A 22,949-nucleotide genomic window follows, 5' to 3' on the forward strand; every position below is an offset into this window, starting at 1 on the left:
CTGCTGGTCCTGGAGAGTGTCAGAGCGTCCAGGGTAGCGCCTGTGAAGTGCCAGGGAGAGGTAGGGCTGTCCAGGCAAGTCTTGGTGAGGCCCCAGTTCCAGCTCGGGGGTAATGGCCACCCCAGAGGAACGCATTTCAGTGGGATTTCAGAGCCCCAGGGAAAAGGAATGGGATTCAGGGAGGAGGAGAAGAGCCCCTGCACTCTGCACCCCCTCCCTGTTCCCCAGCCCCAGAGAGCCTGTCCCTGTGCCCATTCCAGATCTCACGGGCAGCTCCTCCAGAAAGCCTTCCTCTCACCACAGCGCAGCCAGATGCACACACAGACCCGCCTCGCCCCTCGCACACCTGAAAGACGTGTGCAGACCCACATGCTGGCGCCTCACTCTGTGTGCACACACTTGCTCACATACACCTGCACACATGCATGTGCACACAGCCCTTGCACAGTGTGCACACACACTTGTAATAACTCACAAAAGGAGCATGCACACACCCTGCATGTGCACACACTTCCTCACTCCCCCCAAAGCACACATGCCACATGTGCACACTCACGTATGCAACTCAGCCGGAACACACACATTCTGTTCCCCACACTCGCTCACACACACACCGCTCACACCTGCACAGCTTTCACTTGCATTCATCACCACATACACATATGTGCAGCGCACACAGCCACACATGCATCCTCCAGCCCCTCCTTGCGCCGAGGCTGCTCACCTGCTGGACACACCTACTCTCTCCCTCGGTCTCGCTCCTCCCGATGCTGGGCCCTGGCTGCAGCTGTTCCTCCCCATTGCCACATAACTGCCTGCCTGCTGTGGTGGGGTGGAGGCCTGGGTTGGGGCCTGCTCCTGGGGTACAGCCTCCTCCCAGGGGTCCTCGAGCCAGGAGACCAGCCACTTTGGAGTCCAGGCTGAGTGCTGCCTCCTCCTCAGGTCCCCATACTGCTGCTAGGGGCTCACCAGCCTGGCCGGGCAGCCCTGCCCTCGAGGACAACTCCTAGGCAAGGCAGCCCTCCTCACTCTGGCCTCGGACTGGCCCCAGGGTGTGCCTGGGACCTCAGAGCAGCAGGGCAGGGACAGAGGAGCTTCAGCACAGGGTGCATCTTTAGGGCCTGCAGGTGGCTTGGGGTGATGAGCCCTAGACTATAAGAGGTGCAGTGAGGCCTGGAGTCTGAGGGCCATTGGAAAGCTGGCCTCTGACGCCGGGCCAAGGTGGTCTGGGACAGCTGGGTGGGATGAGGGGTAACACAGCTCCTATCTTCCCCTGGAGTCACTGGGGGCCGGTCGGTCCCTCTGGGCCTGTATCCATGTCTGGGGAACTGCAGGCTGCGATCACCTTGCCTTCTGCAGGTGGGGGGGTCAGATGAAAGTCTGTGTGCCAGGGCAGATCACAGGGCTGGTCAGAGTGGAGCTTGGCACAGGACAGGGCCCTTTCTGCCTCAGCCCTACAGTGGTCTCTGTAAGAAGGGCCTTTCTCTTCCCGCCAGCGGCTCTGGCCAGATTCTTTGGGCACCCCTGTGCCCAGGCAGCTGGGTGGGGCTGGGCCTGGCAGGCCCTGTGAACATGGTGGGCTCCCACGCCCTTGGGGGCCCACCTCCAGGGAGTCCAACCCTGATGGCAGCCCTGCCCACCCTTAAGAGAGGCTTCCCCGGCCTGCCTCTGCTGTGGGTGGCACGTGACCTGGGCTCTCTACAGGCTTAGCTACCCCGCAGGTTGGCCAGTGGGGGTGTGGTTGGCACAAGCTGGGGTAGGGCAGGTGGCATCTGGGGGTCACCGTGTCGGGGGAGGCTATCTTGGCACACCCTCCTCCACTTGGCTAGTCCCCGACTCTCTGGCCCACTTCTCATGGCTCTGAACCCGAGACACGCAAATAAGTTGTCCTGGGCCCATGTCAGGGGCCCTGCCAGGACCTCACAGGCGGGGGACGGTGCTGCCTCTGCTTCCGGTACCAGGCCGCTTTAATGGGGGCCGTGGGCACCCTGAGGGGGGAAGGCCAGCCGTCTGCCTCCCAGCCCCCTGGGCAGTCGGTGCCGAGGGCGCCCACCCCGCCCCTCCCCCCGTGCAGCCTTTTCTCAGGACACACAGGCGGGCACTGTTCAGAGGGCCGGCAGGACAACAGAGTGCCTTTTGTGGCTGGTGTCTGGGGATGCCATTGGTGGCCTGGGGTGGGCGGGGAGGAGACGCAGGAGGACTGGGCCCAGGGTCGGGTCTGTCCGGTGTGGACTGGACCCAGAGTGGGCATGGGGTGCCGAGCTTCATGGAGGGAGCCCCAGTGCCCCTGAGAGAAGGGCCTTGAACAGCATCCACCGCCCCGGGTTGGATGGTGGGGAAACCGAGGTGCAGGGTGTGATTGGAACCCAGGCCTGGTGGCAGGGTGGGGTGTGTGTGTGCAGTTTGCACAGGTGCAGGATGGTGGCGGGAGGCGGGTGCCGTGCCTTTCGTCTGAGGGTGTCTGTGATGGGGGTCACTGCCTCGCCCACCTCATGCAGAAGCTGTGAGATTGAAGGTTCGTGTATAACCTCAGGCCCGGTGCTGGCCTGCGGTCAGTGTGTAGTGAACGTTGGTGCCCTCTTCCCCTCGCTGTGGCTCCCAACCCTGCTCCCCGGCCCAGCGTGGCTCCTGCTGCCCCACATCTCTGGGTCCCCTGTCTGCCAGCCCAGGCCCTCACCCTGTCACCTCTGCCCAGAGACCGGCGGCACCCCCTGCCCTCCCTGAGGCCACCTCGCAGAAGCTGGCCAGCCTCCTCTGCAGCAGGAGGGATGGGGGCTAGACACCAAAAAGTACGTCCTGACAACAAGGGCAGTTTCACCCTGGGGAAGGTGATGAGAAAGGCAGGAACCTGTGAGGGCTTTGCTGGTAATTGGTCACTGGCCTTGGGAAGCTGAGGGGCAGTGGGTAACGGGAGCTGCTGTTACCCAGGCCGAGATATGGAAACCAATGACCAGAGAAGTGGCCTGTGGTTCAGGGTCCAAGACAATCGCCCACTCTCTGCAAGAGAGTTGATGACAGTTTTGCCATTAAATTGTAACACTTAAAGACAGGAGTGGCCAACGCCCACACTGGTTCCCCAGCAATGGGGGCAGCCCATGAGCCTCTCCCACCCTGTCACCTGTGGCCTGGATGCCCAGAGCTTTCTGTCCTCATAGTGGAGGCCTGGCATGGGGTGGGCTCAGGGGTCAGCCCGGCCTCAATCTTCAGGGTCCCTGACTGCTGCACGGAGCACGCCTTTGGAGGATGAGGCTGGAAAAGCCTGCTGGGGAAATCAACGCACCTGACGGAGAAGCACAGAGCATGGATTTTGAGGGACCAGGGCCAGGTCCAACCCCTGGGGCCCCCGGGGGATCCTCCCAACTGAGAGGACCTGGGAGCTGGTGTGGCCGAGGGGAGGAGGGTGAGCCAGCCCAGGGGAGCCGAGGCCAGAGGTACAGCTGTGCAGATACCATAGCAGCTGCCCCAGGGTGGAGCCATTGTTGGCCTCAGGCCTGGACCCCTTTCTCCAAGGCTGTGACTGTGGTTCTGGCTAAACGCACCCTCTGGGGCACACCCTCCTCTCCCAGCCCCATCTCTGTCCCCGCTGCCCTCACATCCCAGCAAGTACAGCACTAAGCCCAGGCTGTCCCACTGCCACGTGGCCTTGTATAAATGTGCTGCATGTGTGTGTTCATGCTCACATACGCACACTCACATGCACACAGGAACACATGCACACACATATGCACTTGGGCACACACGTGTGCACACATGCCCATGCACTCGTGCACACGTTGACACACACACATCTGCTTCTCCCCCTCCAAATCTCAGCAGGGGCCACCAGCCCCTCCACCACTTGCCCTCTGGAAGTCTCCTGTGACCCTGCCTGCATTGACCTTCCTCCTGGCCCAGACACTACACAGACCCGCCCCTGCCCCCAGCAGGCAGAGGGACTCACTCATCCTCAGAGCCCCACTCAGGCGCTGACTCCTCCAGGATGCCACCCTGGGTGCCAGGAAGGATCAGTAGTCTCCCCTGCACAACCCACCCCGTCTCAGCTAGACTGTCGGCCAACACTGCAGCCTTGTGACCTGGGCTGCAGTGCCCGGCTCGGGCCTGGCATGGGGGGACAGGAGCCTGAGGAGATGGTCCCTGGTTGCCCCCGGCCTTGGCCAGCTCTCTGCCCGCCTGGGCCTGCCTTGGTGTGAGAAGGCTCTGGGGTGGCCCCATTGGAGGGTGGCGGGCAGGAGAGGTGCAGGAGACCTCAGCTGGCTCAGAGATGGGTGGGTCTGCTGGGGGCAGGGCAGGGGGTGAGTGTGGCAGGTGGGGAGGCCCGTGCCCACTGGCAGGCTCAGGGGCCATCAGCCAAGACAATGGCCTGGGCTCCTGCCCAGCGCTGCCCAGTGGCGCAGCCAGAAAAGGCAGGGTTGGGCCAGTTCTGTGGGTCTCAAATTCATGTCAGCTGGGCAGTCCTTCTGGCCAATACGGCCTCTCCCAAAGCCTGGGAGGGGAGCAGCTCAGTCTGAGATGTTCTAGGGGATGCTGGGGAGCCGGGAAGTAACCTGAGCCCTCCCTCCCCACACCCCCGTGACTTGCTGATGGCCCCTGTGGTCCCTCCTGTGGAACCCCAGGGCTTCAAGGTTTAAGAATCCCAGGGATGGGCACTTCTGGGCCATCTCCTGGCCCCGAGACAATCTGCCGAGGCCCCAGGTCCCTGCCAGGGCACTGGGCAGTTGCGCTGCCTGGCCCTCAGCCCCTCCTCCCTGCAGGTGCCTCCTACCTCCTCCCTCTCCAGGCCAGAAGTGGGCCGTGCGCAGCTTCCATGCCTGGCTGTTGCTGGGGCCTCCCCCTTCCACCTCCTGAGGACTCTCCTTCCCCATGGCCACTCCTGGCCCTCATGCCACTCCCTCACCATCACCCCCAGGGTGACCCCAGTACTGCCAGAGTGGGCCTTCTAAGGGGCGGTTCTGATAGGGGCACTGGCTGCTTCTGATCCCCTCTGCCACCTCTTGCCTACAGGGTGGGCCTCATACCCTAAGAGGGCTCAAGGCGTGGAGTGAGCTGGTGACAATGAGGGGCGACCAGTGATACCAGGGCCCTAGGGGATGCCAGGAGGCCTCCACTCGGCTCAGCTCTCAAGGGCAGGAGTAGGCCCTCATCTACCTGCTCTGGGGCCATGCTGGGCCATGCTGTGCAGACAGCATGGGCGGTGACCCGCAGGCCTGAGCTGGATTCCAGGCTCAGGCGCCCGGTACCGGCTGTGAACCTCCACCAAGGCATGGCCCCTCTGCGGACCTCAGCATGCCCGTCTGTAAAATGGATCTGTAACAGGGCGGCTCAGTGACAGAGTGCATGGCACACATCCTATCTCCCTGTGAACCTGGGATGGACTCTTCCGTGTTTTCTCACCAAGCTAGAGCCTGTCCTGGGACACCCCTCCCAGGCCTGCACAGTCCACACGACGTTGCAGACACCAGCCGCGTCGTGGCCAGCTGGGCTTATGAGGCTGCGCTCCCCTTCCGGGCTGCCAGGCTGTACGAGTTTCCAGATGGGATGACTGAGGCCCTAAAGACTGTGCCCAGCCGCAGGCCCCCAGCAGCTGGTCCTTGTACACCCCAGCTCCTGTGCCCGCTCCTGGCACCGCAGGCCCCCAGCACCTGCCCCGCCCTGGGAAGGCTATGGGGTGGAGCTGCCAGGGCCTGGGATGAGAAGGGGAGAGGTGGGCCCTGGCATCTTGAGCTACGCGCGTCCCTCTGGGGGAAGGCGGTGCATCTGGGGGTGACACCAACTCAGGGTCGGGGGTGACACAACTCAGGGTCAGGGCTAACAGGATTGCCTGGGGCCTCCTTGGCACTTGGAGGGGCATATGGGGCAGTGAGGCTGGCTGGCCTGTGGAGGAGTCAAGGCCACGTGGGGTCAGCACCAGGTGGGACTCGCTCTCTGCCAGGCTCTGCCGACACTCACCCAGGACTGGGCTCACCCCGGGACTGTAGCTCGAGGTGAGGCTGGGGAGGCCTTCTGGCTGTGGGACCTGCCCACAGCCGCTCCCTTTCCATGAGATGGTGAGGGAGCGTCCAGGACAGCCCAGCTTTTCCACGCCTTGTCCAAGCCCACGCAGCCAAGCGTGTCTGGGGGCAGGGCTGGAGGAGGGCTTGCAGGAGGCAAGGGACATGGCGGCGTCTTCCTAGGTCTGCCATGAAGGCGCCAGGATGGGAAGATTGTTTTGTAGGTTTGCCCCTTTTTAAAAAAATTTTCTCTTGGGAGCCCAGAATGTTTGCCAGGAATGAGACCACAGAGGGCCAGGTTGGGCCATGTCTGTCCCCAGATCCAGAAGCCCCAGCCAGCTTCCTCCCCCTGCTGGAAGCACTTCCTGCACCCCCCTGGCTAAAATTCCCCCACCCAGCTCTTAACCTCTTGTTGAGGGCGGTGGGGTGCCCGTCCCACTTTACAGATGGGGAAACTGAGGCTTTGTGGTGAGAAACTTGTCTGAGGCCACTCCACAGTCAGGAACACAGCCTGAGTCCAGCCTCCGGCCTCCTGGCTCCCATGGGCTCAAAGCCTCTGCTCAGGCTGGGGCCAGGCCTCGAGGCTGCCTGGGCCCAGCTCCCTGCTCTGCCTACAAGGCTGTGCAGGAAGGACGCCAGGAGGGGACTGCAGAGCAGTGACCGACCTTGTGTTGCCAGCCAGCTGGGCCCGGGCAGCAGGAAGCGGCAAGTCCCGTGGGCGGGCGACCGGCATTTGCGCGGTCAGCAGAGCGGAGGCATCCCCACCAGGAGGCCGGGTGGCCTGGGGGCGGGAGACTGGCTACAGCTCCCCTCCCTCCCGCACTGGCGCAACTGCTGGGTGGGATGGACGGCCTGGCCAGAGGCCTTGGGGGTGGTGAGGAGACTGAGGTCTGTAGGCGGAAGGAGCTTGCCAAGGTCCACAGCGAGGTGGATGCCCGCTGGGCCCAGGGCAGCCCCCGATCCAGGGCTTTCGCTGTGCCTCTGCTCACCCGTGCCGCTGTGAGTGGGCAGTCACTCAACCTGGGCCCTCTCCTGGAGCTGGGAGGTGTCTCCTGGTGGCACAAATTTGGGGTCATCCTGGGGCTCATGTATGTGTTCTCCCACCCACTCACTGTGACAGGGGTAAATTATGGATTCTCTCTGTGTCTCAGTTTTCCCATCATGAATGATAGGAAGTAATGCTAGCCTTGCAGAGGAAGGGCAGAGGTGAGGTGGCTCCTGGTGGCTCCATCCCCCCTCCATCCCTCCCTAGGCCCTGTGCTGTAGCTTTAGGGCACGAAGGCACATGTGGGAGGGTCGAAAGAGCTTCCTGGCAGGAGCACCAGCTGGGCACAGGCTGCTGGAGGCTGCAGAGGGCAGTCTTGGGGGGCACCAAATCTGAACCCCCCCTCACCCCAAAGATTCAGTCATTGCTGTTGAGGCTCTGCACCGCCTTCCTGCTCCCCACGCCTTTAGAAAGGGCTCGGGGGCCAGACGGGAGGCTGAGGAATGGCCCGAGTAACCTTTCTCTTATGCTCCGGGCCCACTTCCCTTCCCATGGGGTTTGCATAATCTTCCTGGGAAGGAGGAAGGTTAGAGAGGCGGGACCAAGGTCAGCAGGAAAGAGAGAGCCTGAGAGAGCTACACCCTCCACTCACAGGGGGCAGCCACGCACAGCGTGGTGAGCGAGTGGGCAGGCAGGCCAGGGCCCCCGGGAGCCACGCCAGGCTGCCTGGGCAAAGGGGTACCGCCAAAAGCCCCAGGTGGACTGCCAGCCCCTCCCTGCTCAGGCTTGGGTGGAGACGGAGGTACTTTGTTCCCCAAGCTGGGCCACTGCCCCTGCAGGTGGTCACGCTGGTGAGTGGCAGGCAGACAGGTGGACGGAGCAGGTGCCTGGGAGGGTGCCAGGGCCTGTGTCTGTGGCCCAAAGTCCTCCTGCCCTCGCTGGTAGCAGGCTGAGCTGCCTCCTCTGAGAGAGCCCACCCCCATGCCCAGAGCCCACGTCTCCCCAGGGGCTCACTCTGACCCTCTGCTCTTTCTCTTCCAGCTGCTGCTGGTGGCCACAGGCTGGCACCAGGGCCCTGGACTTTAGAAGCCGTTGCTGCCCTCTCTGTCACCTGAAGCGGGGCCCTCTCCCGTCCCACCCTTGCCCCGCCTCCCTGCCCCCACCGGGCCGGCCCTGCCCGCCGCCGGACCCTGGCATGTCAAGGTCTGGTCCGCGCCTGCCTGCCCAGCCCGCGGAACCCCGGCGGCCCCGCGAGCTAGGATGAGGGGCCAGGCCGCCGCCCCGGGCCCCGTCTGGATCCTCGCCCCGCTGCTGCTGCTACTGCTGCTGCTGGGACGCCGCGCGCGGGCGGCCGCCGGAGTAGACGCAGGGCCCGGGCCCGAGCCGTGCGCCACGCTAGTGCAGGGAAAGTTCTTCGGCTACTTCTCGGCGGCCGCCGTGTTCCCGGCCAACGCCTCGCGCTGCTCCTGGACGCTGCGCAACCCGGACCCGCGGCGCTACACTCTCTACATGAAGGTGGCCAAGGCGCCAGTGCCCTGCAGCGGCCCCGGCCGCGTCCGCACCTACCAGTTCGACTCCTTTCTCGAGTCCACGCGCACCTACCTGGGCGTGGAGAGCTTCGACGAGGTGCTGCGGCTCTGCGACCCCTCCGCACCCCTGGCCTTCCTGCAGGCCAGCAAGCAGTTCCTGCAGATGCGGCGCCAGCAGCCGCCCCAGGACGACGAACTGCGGCCCCGGGCCGGGCCGCCAGGCCCCAGCGACGACTTCTCCGTGGAGTACCTGGTGGTGGGGAACCGCAACCCCAGCCGTGCCGCCTGCCAGATGCTGTGCCGCTGGCTGGACGCGTGTCTGGCCGGTAGCCGCAGCTCGCACCCCTGCGGGATCATGCAGACCCCCTGCGCCTGCCTGGGCGGTGAGACGGGCGGCCCTGCCACGGGACCCCTGGCCCCTCGCGGGGATGTCTGCTTGAGAGATGCGGCGGCTGGTGGCCCTGAAAACTGCCTCACCAGCCTGACCCAGGACCGGGGCGGGCACGGCGTCACAGGTGAGTGACTGGCGGGGAAACCTTTGGACAGGGGAGGTGGGCAGATAGGGGGAGGTGGGCAGACATGAGAGGCGGGCGGATGTGGGGAAGTGGGCGGACAGAGGAGGTGGGCGGACAGGCGGAGGTGGGTGGGCAGGGGCGGTGGGCCAGGGTCTTCTTCCTCAGGGCTGCCCTGCTAGCACCGCTGTCTGGGAAGCGTGCACCCTGGCACCCTCCCAGGCGCCTGCTCCATCCACCTGTGCACGGAGTAAGAGTGAAGGTCACTGCAGGTGTGCAGGGCCAGCCCGGGCACACGGCGGGTGCTTGTTGAGTGTTGAAGGCCTAATTCCCTCCAGGATGGGAAAGGGTCATCCTCCCGGCTGGGAGAGGGCCCGCCCTTTCTCTCCGGCAGGACAACTTTAATGGGCCAGAGGCTGCAGCGGCCGGGGGCTGGGGCTGCAGGAGCCTCTGGGGATGGATGATGGTCCTGGGGACTCGGGCTGCGTGGAAAGGTCGGCAGGTGGGCTCTGTGAGACGTGGTCAGGAGATGAGGTTTCGGGTTGAGTATGCTCTGGGTGGATGAATCACATCTGCCACGCGCTCTAGGTGCCGGGGCCGGGGCTGCAACAGTGAAGATCCTCCAGAGCCCTGCTCTCAGGCAGCTGCGTACGGCAGAGAGGAAGGCCCTAAGCAAGAAGACACGAGCAGCCGGGCCTCGGGCAGCGATGAGAGCCTTGCACAAGAACCGGGCAGGGCTAGCCCCTCATGGCAGGGTTGCCATTGTACCTGGAGGTCAGGGAGGCTGCGAGGACCAGGGACCTTGCTCAAAGCTCTGGGAGAGGTGGGGGAACCTCATGCCAGGAACAGAGAACGGCAAGTGCAGAGGCCTGGGCGGCTTTGTGCCCGGAGAGCACAGAGGGGCAGGGGCCAGTCCTGTGGGGCTGCCAGCCTCTGGGACACTGGCTTTTCCTGCTAATGAGACAGGAGCATGCATAGGAGCAGGGTCCTCGGGGTAGAGCCCTGTGGGGGCCCAGTGGGCCTCAGTGCAGGAGATGGGTCCCATACACACCTAGGGCATGGAGACCCCTTGCTGACGGGTGACATGCAAGAAAGAAAAGGAAGCCCAGGGTTTTGGTGTTAGCATCTGGGAAGATTGGGGGATTGGAGGGGTTTCAGTTTGCAATGCCAGGCAGGGGCTGACTGCATACATCAGGTGTCTGGGGGTGAGGCCGGGCTGTGTGCTCGAGGCTGGAGGCCATCTTGGGGCAATGGGACCCTTAGGGGTATCCAGCAGCCTTGACTTCTCTGGGGCCAGTGAGGCCTGTGGACTCTTCCTCCGAATTTTGTGTTTGAAGTCACAAAATAGGCTGTGCAGAGCTACAAAGGAAGCCAGTTATGCTGGAGCATGGTTCTACCCACAACGCGGGGCCATGGATCCCAGATGAGAAGCCTCTGTGAGGCCATGAGTGGGGCTAGAGAGGGGCCAGGGGAAGGAGAGACAGGCGTGAGGCTCGGCCCACCCCTCCAGTGGCCCGAGGAGGAGGGAGGCAGCGCCCCTGGGCAGTGGGGGGCCAGGAAGCCAAGTGGTCATGCTGTGTCAGGACAGGTGGGCACATCAGCTGGGTCAGGTGCCGCCAGCGGCTGGGTGGGAGGGACTGAGGACCAAGCCCCCACCAGGCAGAGTGGAGGTCACTGTGGCCTTGGCGAGGGCGGCTTCTGTGGTGTGGCAGGGATGAGCATCTGAGGGGGACTGGGGAGAGAACGAAGTAGAGTATGGACGGCTCTTTCAGGGAGTAGAGATGGGGGGTGGACGGTTTGGGAGGTGGGAGGCTGCAGGAGGACTGGGCCCAGTGTTCACAGGCACACCTGGCCGTGCATCTTGGTCTGCCAGTCCTGGTCACTTCACCCCTCGGAGCCTTGGTTCCTTCCTTGGCAGAATACCAACTCCTTTGCCGAGTGTTTCCCTCCAACTGATGGGTCTCAGGAGCCCGGCCCAAGATTACACCCACTACTGAAGAGCTGGTCGTTAGCAGCATCAGGGGGCAGCAGCTCTGCCATTTCTAACAGTGCTCGGAGCAGCGTGGAGCTTGTTGGAAAGAGCTGGCGGGACAGACGCGTGTGACGCGTGGAGAGGCTGGGGCACCGTGTGACGTGGGTGTCGGAGGAAGCGCCGAGCTTCACTCCTCACTGGGCACCTACTGAGTGCAGCCACCCTATGGTGTAAGGTGGTCGGACCTCCCGTGGGAGATCCCACGTTATCTTGGGAACCCAAGGGCCTTAGCAGGGCTTTGGGCAGAAGAGCTAGATGGTTGGGCTGTGAGTGCAGAAGAGATGTCAGCCCTGAGGGGAAGCCTGGGAGGGGCTGGCAGCCGGTGCTGGCATTCAGGAGGGGACTGCTACTGGCCTGGTCAGGACGCAGCAGCAGCAGCAGCGGGAGGGAAGAGGAGGGCCTTGGGGTGCAGCTGATGATCGACTTACTGATGAAAGGATGTGGACATGGGCAGGGAACCCCTCCCAGGTGTCCCACCAGAAACGAGGATGTCAGCTGAGTTGAGGAAGTGGGGCTGGGGGTTGCAGGGGAGAAGAAGATCTGGAGGTCAGAGTGGGACTTGAGTGTGAGCTGCCTGTGAGGCAGCCAGCTGGCTGTGTCATGTGAACAGGCAGCTCTGACACCTGGAGCACCAGGACAGGGCCAGGATGGGGCAATGGATGCTTGAAAATAGCTTCTGAGCCACTTTTGCAAAGCCCCAGGGCCTGGGTTCAAATCCCAGCCTGACCCGGCTTGCCATGTGTCTCTGGGCCAATTCCACCAGCTCTCTCAACCCCTCAGGCCCCTCATCTTTAAAACAGGAAGAGTAAAAATATCTTGTTTCCTAGATTGCCCTGATGAATGAGAACTGGGGTGAAGTGTTTCTAAGCAGAAGCGATGTTGACGATGAAATATCAATATCCTCGCGTATTCTTAGGCAGGGAGACTCTAGAGGGCTCAGGGAGCAGAGACAGACTGGAGGCAGGGATATTCGAGCAGCTTGAGGTGTGCACGGAGATTCTGAGAAAGGGAATGTTTGGAAGTGGTGTTCAGAAGGAGGTGGGAGGATATGTGTTCACACATGCATTCATGCAAGTATGTTGTGTGTGCATGTGTGTTCATGCATGTGTGTGTGCAAGTGTGGCCTGTGCGCATTCGCATGCATGGCATACGTGTGTGCATATGTGCTCATGCTTATATGTGGTGTGTGTGCCCCCATGTAAGTGTGGGTGCATGTATGTGTGTGTGTGTGCATGTGTGCAGTACATTATGCACGTGCTTGTGTGTGCCACATGCATGCATGGTGTGAATGTACGTATCAAGGCTGGGCTCTGTGCAGCAATTTTGACAGAACACAGGTAAAGGCTGTGGGGCAGGGGCCGCTGGTCTTGTGGAAAGACGGCCAGGGGACATATTGACTCGGCTGCTGGCAGCATGAAGCAGGGAGCTCGTCATCTTGTTCAGGATGGGGTGGAATGTGGTCACCCGGGCCCAGAGACAGTTCAGACTCTAGTGCCCATGCTCTGTGCCCAGAAGGCCCTGATGCTTCCAGGACCACAGGAGCAAAAGTGATCTCGGTAGTAATAGTCATTTATTGAGTGTTTACTTTGTGCCAGAGGCACCCGCACGGGAGATAGGCTCCTGTGGAGGCACGCTCTGCCTCAGGGCCTTCGCACAGCTGTTCCCTCTGCCAGGAACAGTCTTCCCTAGAGACCCGCGGGGCTCCCGCCTTCCAGTCCTCACGCAGATGTGACCTTTCATTGCAGGCTACCCTGACCGTCCTGTTTAAAATGGCAGCAGCTCTGGCCCCACTCTCTGACCCTTTATCCTGCCTCTGTCTCTGCACGCATGTGTCACCTCTCAACACGCTGCGTAATTTCCCATATTTGCTATGTCCACTTCTGATTGTCCAGACCAGGAACCGTAAGCAGCACAAAGCAGGCATTGCCAGTTCCCTGACGTGCCCCCCAGCGCGTAGAACGGTACCTGGGAGCAGCAGGCACTCAGTCCACGTTGGAGAAAACCAGGCATAGACATGTTAAGGCAGCAGCCAGGGCCACACAGCTTGTAAGTGGCAGGCTGATGGCAGAGCCCCTTGACACTGCCATCAGGTGGTAACACTAGGGCGTCTGCAGTGAGCTCTGCTCAGAGCTGTGCGTGTGTGCGTGTGTGTGCATGCATGTGTGTGAGTGCATGTGTGCACATGTGCATGTGTGTGAATGTGTGTGTGCACGTGTGAATGTGTGTATGTGTGTGAATGTGAATGTGTGTGTGCATGCATGCATGTGTGTGAATGTGTGTGCACATGTGCATGTGTGGAATGTGTGTGTGCATGTGCATGTGTGTGAATGTGTGAGTGCGTGTGTGCATGGGCGTGTGTGAATATGCACGTGCATGTGTGTGCATATGTGTGAATGTGGTAATGTGTATGTGCACGTGCATGTGTGTGCATATGTGTGAATGTGGTAATGTGTATGTGCACATGCATGTGTGTAAATGTGTGCATGCATGTGTGACTGTGTGTGCACGCATGCATGTGTGTAAATGTGTGTGTATGTGCACGTGTGTGAATGTGCACATGCATGTGTGTGAATGTGTACGTGTGTGAATGTGTGTATGTGCACGTGCATGTGTGTGAATGAGTGTGTGTGCATGTGTGAATGTGTATATGCATGTGCGTGTGTGAATGTGAGTGCATGTGTGTACACGTGCATGTGTGTGAATGTATGCATGCATGTGTGTGAATGAGTGTGTGTGCATGTGTGTGAATGTGTGTGTATATGCATGTGCGTGTGTGAATGTGAGTGCGTGTGTGTGCACGTGCATGTGTGTGAATGTGCACATGCCTGTGTGTGAATGTGAGTGCGTGCACATGCATGTGTGTGAATGTGTGAGTGCGTGTGTGAATGTATGTGAGTGTGTACGTGTCTGTGCATGCACGTGCGTGTGTGGGGGGGATGGGGTGGCATGAGGACCAGAGAGGCAGGTGACCATTCAGAAGACACACAGCTGAGTGGAGGCAGAGTTGACCCCCAGATCCTGCCAGCTGACACCTGTGCCCAGGGAGCTTTGTGCCCTCGCCGTGGGCCCGGGGACACTGGGACGGGCTTGTCCATCCGTCGCTGTCCCTAGCAGGCAACACACAGCCAAGTGCGGGAGCAAGCAGGCAGCCCAGGCCAGCTCGTGGCCCATTTTCAGCCCTGCCCCCCGCACAGCCTGTCCAAGTGCCACATGGCCACGTCACGCGTCAGACTCTGCAAACACTCCTCAGGCCAAGCAACTGTTCCCCTCCACCTCGCGCTGCCCCACGCCCCACCGCCCCCCAGGCTGTCAGGCCCCTCTCCCGCCGGCTCTGTCTGGCCCTCATCGCTACCTCGCCACTGCCTCCCTTTGCATTTTTCCGCCTAGGGTGAGATGGGGCCCTTTCTCTCAAGGGTTGTTTTAAATATTCATGTTTTAATTAAAGAATTTTATTGCACAAGCGACATGGAAGATCATGAAAAAGCAGCGTCCTGGGGCCTGGGAGCAAGTGTGTGTGTCCCTGTATGTCCTCGTGTGCGTGTGTGTCCCTATGTGTCCCTGTGTGGTGTGTGTGGAGCCGCTTTTTGCACAAGGAGGGACAGGGGAGCCACTCTTTTTGCACAAGGGCCAATTTAGTGTGTGTGTCCCTCTGTGATGTGTGTCCCTGTGTGTGTGTGTCCCTGCGCCCCTGTGTGTGGTGTGTGTGCCTGTGTGTCCTCGTGTGTGTGTCCCTGTATGTGTCCTCCGTGTGCCCACACGGAGTGGCTATGGGAGGCTGGGCTGGAACTGGGTGTGGAGTGTGAACCCACACATTCCATTGGGCTCCTGGATCCCGCAGGGGTGTGGGAAGCTTACTGCTGGCCGAGGGGCTGTGACCGGCCACGGAGATGGGGTGACCTCCCCGTCCCTGCCCTGCCTCCAGGGAGAGTCAGCCCAGGCCCACCTGCCCAGTGACCCCACGCTCACTCTCGAGGCTGTTGGAGACACAGTCAGGCTCAGCCCCAACCCCAGGAGCCCGGGAAGTCCTGGGAAGAGGCATCTGGAGGCCTCCCTGGGGTGTGCAGGGGCAGAGGGAGCGGCAAAGCCTTGGCTGGGATTTGGAGGGGAGTCAGGACTGGAGTGGAGTTTGGGGCTCCAGGTAGTCTCACGGTGACAGGGAGCGCCGAGGGGCTTGGGAAGGTGCCAAGGTCTCCACTGTCAGGGGTTTCTGGCTTGGACAGGGGAGCCACTCTTTTTGCACAAGGGCCAATTTAGAAAAATCTAGAAAACAAGAAGGCTTCAGTCCCCATCACAGACAACACCCATTTCAGATGGGGATGGCAGGGTGGGGCCCCATGGGAATGATATGCTGGGCCCACCATGCCGTCAGCCCTTCACCTCCTCTGCTCAGAGCCAGAATGCACCCCACGCCTGCCCGGCTGCGAGAGAGGCTGAGAGTCAGGGCGCTGTGGTTTGGTTCCACTCCCCAGAAAGATGGGGAGAAAGGATGTGGAGCTGGCAGCAGACAGCCGGGGTCAGGGCCTGGGCGGTGGGCAGAGACTTGTCCAAGGTCTCCAGGATGGGCCCTGGGCTTTCAGGCTTGTAAACAGGGCACCATTCTCAGGCCAAGGAGCACCTGCCTGCTCAAGAAAAGGAAGCACCAAGACTCGGCCAGCTCAGGGAGCCTCAATTTCCCTCCTGAAAGTTGGAGACGGGACAGTACCTGCTTGCAGGGCCTGCGTGAGGGTTTAAGGAGAGAGAGCCTTGACAGGTTTAGGGGAGCCCCACTGCTGCACGAGGCTCCTCGCTCTTCTCAGCTCACCGGGGAAGTGGCCTGCCAGATGGTGGGCTCAGCTTCTCAGCCCCATCCTGAGATCTGCTGGTGCCTGCCTCTGTGGCGGGAGGAAGGGGGGCCAGCCACTTGGGCCCCGCCAGTAGGAGCTGCTGGCAGCAGGTGGGCTAAGTCAGGCCACAGGGAGCCCCATCCACCCTCCGGGGCCCTCCCTTCACATCTGTGCAGGGGGCCCTGGTCCAGATCTCAGAGGAGTCTGGGTGCCCCAGGACAGACCCTAACTCGGAGCCTGGGCTGGAGTCGTCCCTGGGGCACGCTGTGGGTGCCTGGGACCTGGTGGCAGGGCAGGGCGGGAATGGCAGAACTGACCCTCCAGCCCCGGTGCTGCCGGACCTGCTGGACTCGGGAGACCTCTGCTGGCAACAGATAGAAATGCACAGCTCTCCTCCAGAGAACAGCCCGGAAGCTGAGGAGGCCCAGCTGGAGGGAGGGATGCCCCCTGCGCCCCCCTGCACCCCCATCCCAGCCAACTCGGGGCGCGGGCTGTGGGGAGCTCACAGCCTCCAGTCTGGGGCGCCAGGGTGGGAAGGACACCGGGAGGCCTCTCACCAAGCACCCTCTCCCCTGGGTGGCCAGGCTGCCTGGGGCCGTTAATTGGCTCTATTCATCCCCTTAATGAGATGGAAATGAGGCTTCCAGACAGAGCTGGCATTGAGTGGGGGAAGAAAGGCGGCTTCTTTCCGGGCCTGGAGGGGCAGCCCACCCCCCAGCCTGCTTGCTGCTCCTCTGCTGCCCCTCACTGCCCACCCAGCTCAGACACACTGTGGCCACCCAGCAAAGGGTGGCTTGAACACCTCTGCACCCTGCACTGCGGCTCCCAGGGGCTCAGCCCGGCATTGACGAATTCACCGGACAAACATTTACTGAGTGTCAGCTATGTGAGGGGACACACATCAAAAACAAAACAAGAATAAAAATAGCAGCTACCATTTTCTCAGCGTTCATTAGTAGCAGGAGTGTGACCAAGATGGGGGATCAGTCTGTGGCTGGGATCAGGGCTCAGTATGTGACAGGATCAGGAATTCTGTGCCCAGGATCAGAGGTCAGTCTGTGATAAGGATCAAGGCTCAATATGTGACCAGGGTCAGGAATCAGTGTGTGACCAGAATAGAGACTCAGTATGCGTCCAGGGTCAGCTTGTGACCTGCATCAGGGCTCAGCACAGGTCCAAAGTCAGGGTTCAGTATGTGACCAGGGTCGGGCTTGGTTTGTGGGGGCAGGGTGATCCATCCTCTGGGCCAGTGTCCCGCCCCTCCGCAGCCTCTCCTGATGTGCCCCCACCCTTTCTCCCCCTACCACATCCTCACCACCTGGGTCACCAAGGTAACCAGCCCTGAAATGAGTGGGTGTTTTGGCAGCTGAGGCCTAACCTGGGTCTATCCTGAAAGGCTGCGCGCTGTAGCAGTTGCCATGGGAACCGAGTGGCATCCTCCGATGAGCCTGGCTTGGACACCCTCTCTCTCCCGCCCACTGCCAGTTTCCACGTCACTCAGGCTTCCGCATGGGGGCTGGGCTGGGACGGCGAGGGGAGTGCCGCAGGACGTGCCACCCTGACCCATTGCCAGGCCTGCCTCTCAGGACCCCGTCTGTGCCTTTGCCTCAGAATCGGGGGGTGGGATGCCTTCAGCAGGTGAGACCACTGAGGCCCGGAGCACCTGGGCCCCAGACAGTCCTAGCAGGAGGCCTTAGTCTGGGGGATGGGGGCATTTGCAATCTGACCACCAGTTCAAGTCCAGGTTCCTCTCCTTGTCCTGAGTTAGGGCATGTGACAGGGCAGCCACGAAAGGCCTGTCACCTGTTCCTGTGCTGTGGACAGGTGCCACCCTGTCCCGCCCTTGTGTCCTGGAGGCTGTGCTGGGTCCTACACCTCCCCTGGCATGGCATGGGCCAAGCACGCTGTGGAGGAGGCAGCTCAACTGCTGTGCACCCTCAGCCAGATGCTCTCCTTTCTGGGACCTGGGGAGTGTGGCCACCCTATGGACTCCACCAGGGAGAATGAGGCCTCCCACAGCTGTGGTGGGTCAAGTCCCTCTCCTGGGTCTCATCCCTGTGCCCCTGGCACCCCCTGCTGGCCATTCCTGGCATAGGTGCGGGGAAGTGGGGCAGGGTGGGGTGCACTCTGGCTGGACACTGAGTTTGCTGAAAATCAATGTGGGGCCCCAGGAGTCAACTCTGACCCAAGTGACAATGCCACACGCCGTCCTCTCCACATCCTTTTTTGCTGTTTGACTTCCCACTGGTCAGTCCTGGGAGGTCAGCCATTATCCTCATGTTGTAAATGATGAGAGTGAGGCCAGTGGGTGGTGGGGCCACTGGGGGAACCTGGTGGCTGGAGCTCCCCTGGGGTCTCCTACAGTCCACACTCCCATTGAGGGAGGCAGGGCCCCTACTCTGAGGCTCCAAGAGGCCCTGGGGCCCTTCTGGTGGGTCGGGGTGGCCTGTGCTTGGCCTGATTGCTGCCCCTGGGGCCTCCCCTGCTGTACCTGGGATCGAGCGGCCGGATCCCCAGTGTTCCCCAGTGGCAGCATGGGGCAGTGGCCCCAGCTCCGTGGTGGGTCCCCTCATGGTGGCCGCCGGCTGCCTCCTTGCCACCGTAGCCAGGAGCAGGCACTTGGCAAGGGCTGCATGCCCTTTCCAAGTCACCCCGACCCTGCTGCACTGGGTGTGCCTGGGAGGCCGGAGCAAGAGGCCTGGACGCAGCAGCCCCTTCCCGGCCCCCTGGTGCCGCTGCCCCTCTCTGGCCCACAGATGGCAGTGGCCCTCTCCTGCTTTGTGCTCCTCCATGGCTACCCAGTGCTCCAGGACCATGGGCACTCCAAGCGGCCCAAAGTGTTTTTGGCAGCACGAGGACCCCCGGGGAGCGGAGACTCCTGGGGCGTGAGGTCTGGTTTGCTGGAACACAGGTCCGTGAAGGCCGTGGGGACTGTGGGGCAGGGATGGAGGAAGACTCACTAGAGAAGCTGAACAGAGTGGCTGGGGTCAGGGCAGGGGAATGGTGGCGAGGGGCCTGCAGGCATTTGTCCCAGGCTCCTTCCTCGGGTGGCCAGCTGGCCAGGTCCAGGGCAGGCTCAGTCAGGCTGTGCCCTGGGTTCGAGGCCCTGGTTGGACACCAGGTGTGAGGCCTTGGTCACCACTGGTATCCCTGCGTGGGGTGAGGAAGCGGCTTCAGGTCACAGCTGGGGTGTGAGATGTGGAGCCCTGATGATGAGGATGGTGACCCTCCGCTGAGCCCATGAGGAAACTGAGGCTCTGATGAACAGGGCCTGGCTAGAAACTGGATGGAGCCTGGAGAGGGCTTCCCGGTGTGCCAGGAACCAGAGCCTTGGCGGCCAGGCCCCTCTACCCTCTGCTCACCATCAGGACGCTGTGCTGTGAGGCAGCCCGCGGGTGGGCGGAGGTCGTCATCCCTTCATCATCCTGGCAGCAAACCTGCCCAGCGGCGGCTGGCACACGGGGACCCTTCAGGCTCAGATATGACCTGAGCTCTCCAGAGGGGGCCCGGGAGCTGGGTAGACACTGGACCCCCAGGTCCTCCCAGGCCAGGCCTTCCCCGGCACTGCGGCCCCTCCCCACCCGGGCCGGCCTCGGCGGGCTTAGCACCCCCATGACTTACCCCGTCCAGACCACGAGCCCCTGCCCTGCACTGATCCCCGCCCTCTGGTTTCCCCCCAGGCGGCTGGAAGCTGTGGTCCCTGTGGGGCGAATGCACGCGGGACTGCGGGGGAGGCCTCCAGACGCGGACGCGCACCTGCCTGCCCGCGCCAGGCGTGGAGGGCGGCGGCTGCGAGGGGGTGCTGGAGGAGGGTCGCCAGTGCAACCGCGAGGCCTGCGGCCGTGAGTGCGGGCGGGGCGGGGCGGAGCCGGAGCCCTGGAGAGGCGGGGCCTGTGAGGGAGGAGAGTGGGGTGGGGCCCTGGAAAGGAGGGGCCCGTGGGGGCGGGGCGGGGCCTCGAGCAGAAGGGGCTGGTGGGGGCAGGCAGGGGTAGGGCCCGGAGCAGAAGGGGCCGATGGAGGGAGGGGCTTGGGGAGGGACCAGGTAGAGGCGGGGCCTGGGTCTGGCAGACGCTGGGCGGGGCCTGCAGGAAGAGTGAATAGGGTGGGTCTGCGCTCTGAGAAGCAGGACCTAAAGTCGGGGCTGGCCCGTGGGAGTGGGGCCTAGCCGGGGGAGCAGAGGTGAGGGCCCCGAAGAGGGTGGTGCTTGGGGCTGAGTGGGACTAGTTGGGGCTTTCTTCTCGTTTGTGGATTGGGGTTTTTGGAGGGTCTGCGGAAGGCTGGCTGTAGGAGCTCTGGCCAAGCCGCCCGCCTGCCCCAGCCGGATACTGCCTCCAGAACGTATTTCTGTAATAAGGCTCTCTAATGACCCCATGCATTTTTTAGCTGCTTCCATGAAGTTAAACCACGTTGTAATGAGACTGTCATTGTTTGGGCTGTTTTTTCCTTGGCGAACTTTCCTGGGGAGAAGAGCTCCTCTCAGCAGCCTGGGGAGGGCCCCGGGGCATCCGCTGGACTGCGGGAGGGAGGCAGGGGGCTGTTGGGGTGCCAGGCAGGGGAGAGCAGCCGTCCTGCAGGTGAACGCTGGCCTGTGGGCGATGGAGGCAGCGAGAGAGGTGGCGCGGGGTATGGGAGACAGGACCCACAAGAAGGGTCCCCTGGTGACCAGATGAGGGCTGGTGCCAGGCTGGGCACTCTGGTCCCTGGCTTCCCAGCTGCCCAGTGGAGCCAGGTGGCCCAGTGCTGGTGAACTCAGAGCACTGTGGCCACAGAGAGAGAGGACGGGGGCAAAGCACCGCTCCTGTGCTGACCTGAGCCCGTCCTGCAGCCGCTGGGCGTACCAGCTCCCGGAGCCAGTCCCTGCGGTCCACAGATGCCCGGCGGCGCGAGGAGCTGGGGGACGAGCTGCAGCAGTTTGGGTTCCCAGCCCCCCAGACCGGTGAGCTGGCGGGAGGGGGGTGGGTGGGACTAGGGCTTTGGGAAAATACTGTAAGTTATCAATCGCGGCTAGTTGTGGGTAATAACTTGAATAACGTGCCATAACTAGACTAAACCCTTAGGTGCAGGGCTCTTGTCTCCTAACTGACTGGCATTAGGGGAACTGGTGTGAGGCGAAGAGACCTGTCCCTGGCCAGACCCCAGAGGCCCAGGGATGGCACAAGCCAGCCCTCAGGGCTCCCAGTCTTGCAGGGGAAATGGCCGGTTGAGATCAGCCTGGTTCGAAGGCCCGGGGGCTCTGCCCCAGCCCTGCTGCCTGCTCCCCAGCAGGGCGGCCCTCCTGCTGTGGGGTCTGGCCCCGGTCTGACTGCAGCCCCGTGGGCGGCAGGCCTGTGACGCTGTAGTGGGGCCTGCAGGTGACCCAGCAGCCGAGGAGTGGTCCCCGTGGAGCGTGTGCTCCAGCACCTGCGGCGAGGGCTGGCAGACCCGCACGCGCTTCTGCGTGTCCTCCTCCTACAGCACGCAGTGCAGCGGACCCCTGCGCGAGCAGCGGCTGTGCAACAATTCTGCGGTGTGCCCAGGTAGGTGGGACGTTGGGCTGGGGCAGCAGACGGCCAGGGCAGCGGGGGGCTGGGGCAGGGGGGGCCAGGGCAGCGGGGATGGTGGCCGCAGAGGGCAGCAGCACCTTCCATTCCTCTGCAGTGCACGGTGCCTGGGACGAGTGGTCGCCCTGGAGCCTCTGCTCCAGCACCTGTGGCCGTGGCTTTCGGGATCGCACGCGCACCTGCAGGCCCCCCCAGTTTGGGGGCAACCCCTGTGAGGGCCCTGAGAAGCAAACCAAGTTCTGCAACATTGCCCTGTGCCCTGGTAGGTGAGAGGGGGGGCATAGGGGCAGGGAGGAAGGGAAGAAAGGGGAGGTCACAGTGGGCCACTGGCCAGGCCCAGGAGCACAGCTTTGCCCACTCCAGACCCACCTCAGGGTGCTCAGAGGTTGGAATCTCAGACTGGGTTCAGGAAGCAGACTGAGGTGTGACCTTGGGGCATTTCCCACCCATGTCCCAGGCTGGGTGCCGGCTGGTGGCCATCAGGGTGTTCACACCCATGTCCCAGGCTGGGTGTGGGGTGGTGACCCCCAGGGTTTTCTCACCCATGTCCCAAGCTGGATGTTCATGCCATGTCACAGGGTGGGTGTGGGGTAGTGGCCACCGGGGTGTTCACACCCATGTCACAGGCTGGGTGTGGGGTGGTGGCCCCCAGGGTGTTCTCACCTATGTCCCAGGCTGGGTGTGGGGTGGTAGCACCCAGGGTGCTCACACCCACATTCCAAGCCAGGCATTGGGGTGCCGGGTGTTCACGCCCACTTTGTGTCCCCTTCCTCCCCCGGGCCGGGCAGTGGATGGAAACTGGAATGAGTGGTCGAGCTGGAGCGCCTGCTCCGCCAGCTGCTCCCAGGGCCGACAGCAGCGCACGCGTGAATGCAACGGGCCTTCCTACGGGGGCGCTGAGTGCCAGGGCCACTGGGTGGAGACCCGAGACTGCTTCCTGCAGCAGTGCCCAGGTCAGGGGTGCGCCGGGCAGGGGTTGTGGGGCACCTAACAAGCAGGAGCCTCTAGGAAGGGGACAGGCCCCACAGCGGGTGGGAGTAACCATGGGCCCTGGCATGTGACTGAGGAGGGAGTGGGGTGCACAGTGGGGTCTGGGGTGGCTGTGGGGGAAACGGGGCATGGGGTGGCTGCAGGATGAGTGAGGTGCACTGTGGGGTGTGGGGTGGCCATGAGGAGAGTGGGGCATGGGGTGGCCGTGGGGAGAGGAGTGGGGTGCACAGTGGGACTTGGGGTGTCCATGGGGAAGTGGAGAGTGGGGTGGCCGTGGGGTAGCGGGGTGCACAGTGGGACTTGGGGTGTCTGTGGGGGAAGTGGAGTGTGGGTGGCCATGGGGTAGTGGGGTACACAGTGGGAATTGGGGTGTCCATGGGGAAGTGTAGTGTGGGTGGCCATGGGGTAGCGGGGTGCACAGTGGGACTTGGGGTGTCTGTGGGGGAAGTGGAGTGTGGGGTGGCCTGGAGTAGTGGGGTGCACAGTGGGACTTGGTGTGTCTTTGGGGGAAGTTGAGTGTGGCCATGGGGTAGCAGGTTGCACAGTGGGAC

General features: G+C 62.6%; 1 protein-coding gene across 6 annotated transcripts in view; it reads left to right on the plus strand.

Moving 5' to 3' along the window:
• Positions 1 to 22,949, plus strand: part of ADGRB1 (adhesion G protein-coupled receptor B1) — a 98,219-nt gene that overhangs the window by 5,867 nt on the left and 69,403 nt on the right. For 4 of the 6 annotated variants that reach the window (XM_055287434.2, XM_055287435.2, XM_055287436.2 and 1 more), the window contains exons 2-7: positions 8,014 to 9,016; positions 19,549 to 19,710; positions 20,694 to 20,804; positions 21,220 to 21,384; positions 21,506 to 21,669; positions 22,187 to 22,361. In XM_055287434.2, coding sequence (XP_055143409.1) covers positions 8,233 to 9,016; positions 19,549 to 19,710; positions 20,694 to 20,804; positions 21,220 to 21,384; positions 21,506 to 21,669; positions 22,187 to 22,361 — 1,561 coding nt within the window. In that variant the 5' untranslated portion in view covers positions 8,014 to 8,232. Of the gene's footprint in view, positions 1 to 8,013; positions 9,017 to 19,548; positions 19,711 to 20,693; positions 20,805 to 21,219; positions 21,385 to 21,505; positions 21,671 to 22,186; positions 22,362 to 22,949 lie in introns of all 6 variants that reach the window. The other 2 variants (XM_055287433.2, XM_055287441.2) reach the window with 1 other exon arrangement.

This window comes from Symphalangus syndactylus, chromosome 7 (genome assembly GCF_028878055.3).
Source record: "Symphalangus syndactylus isolate Jambi chromosome 7, NHGRI_mSymSyn1-v2.1_pri, whole genome shotgun sequence".
NCBI lineage: Eukaryota > Metazoa > Chordata > Mammalia > Primates > Hylobatidae > Symphalangus > Symphalangus syndactylus.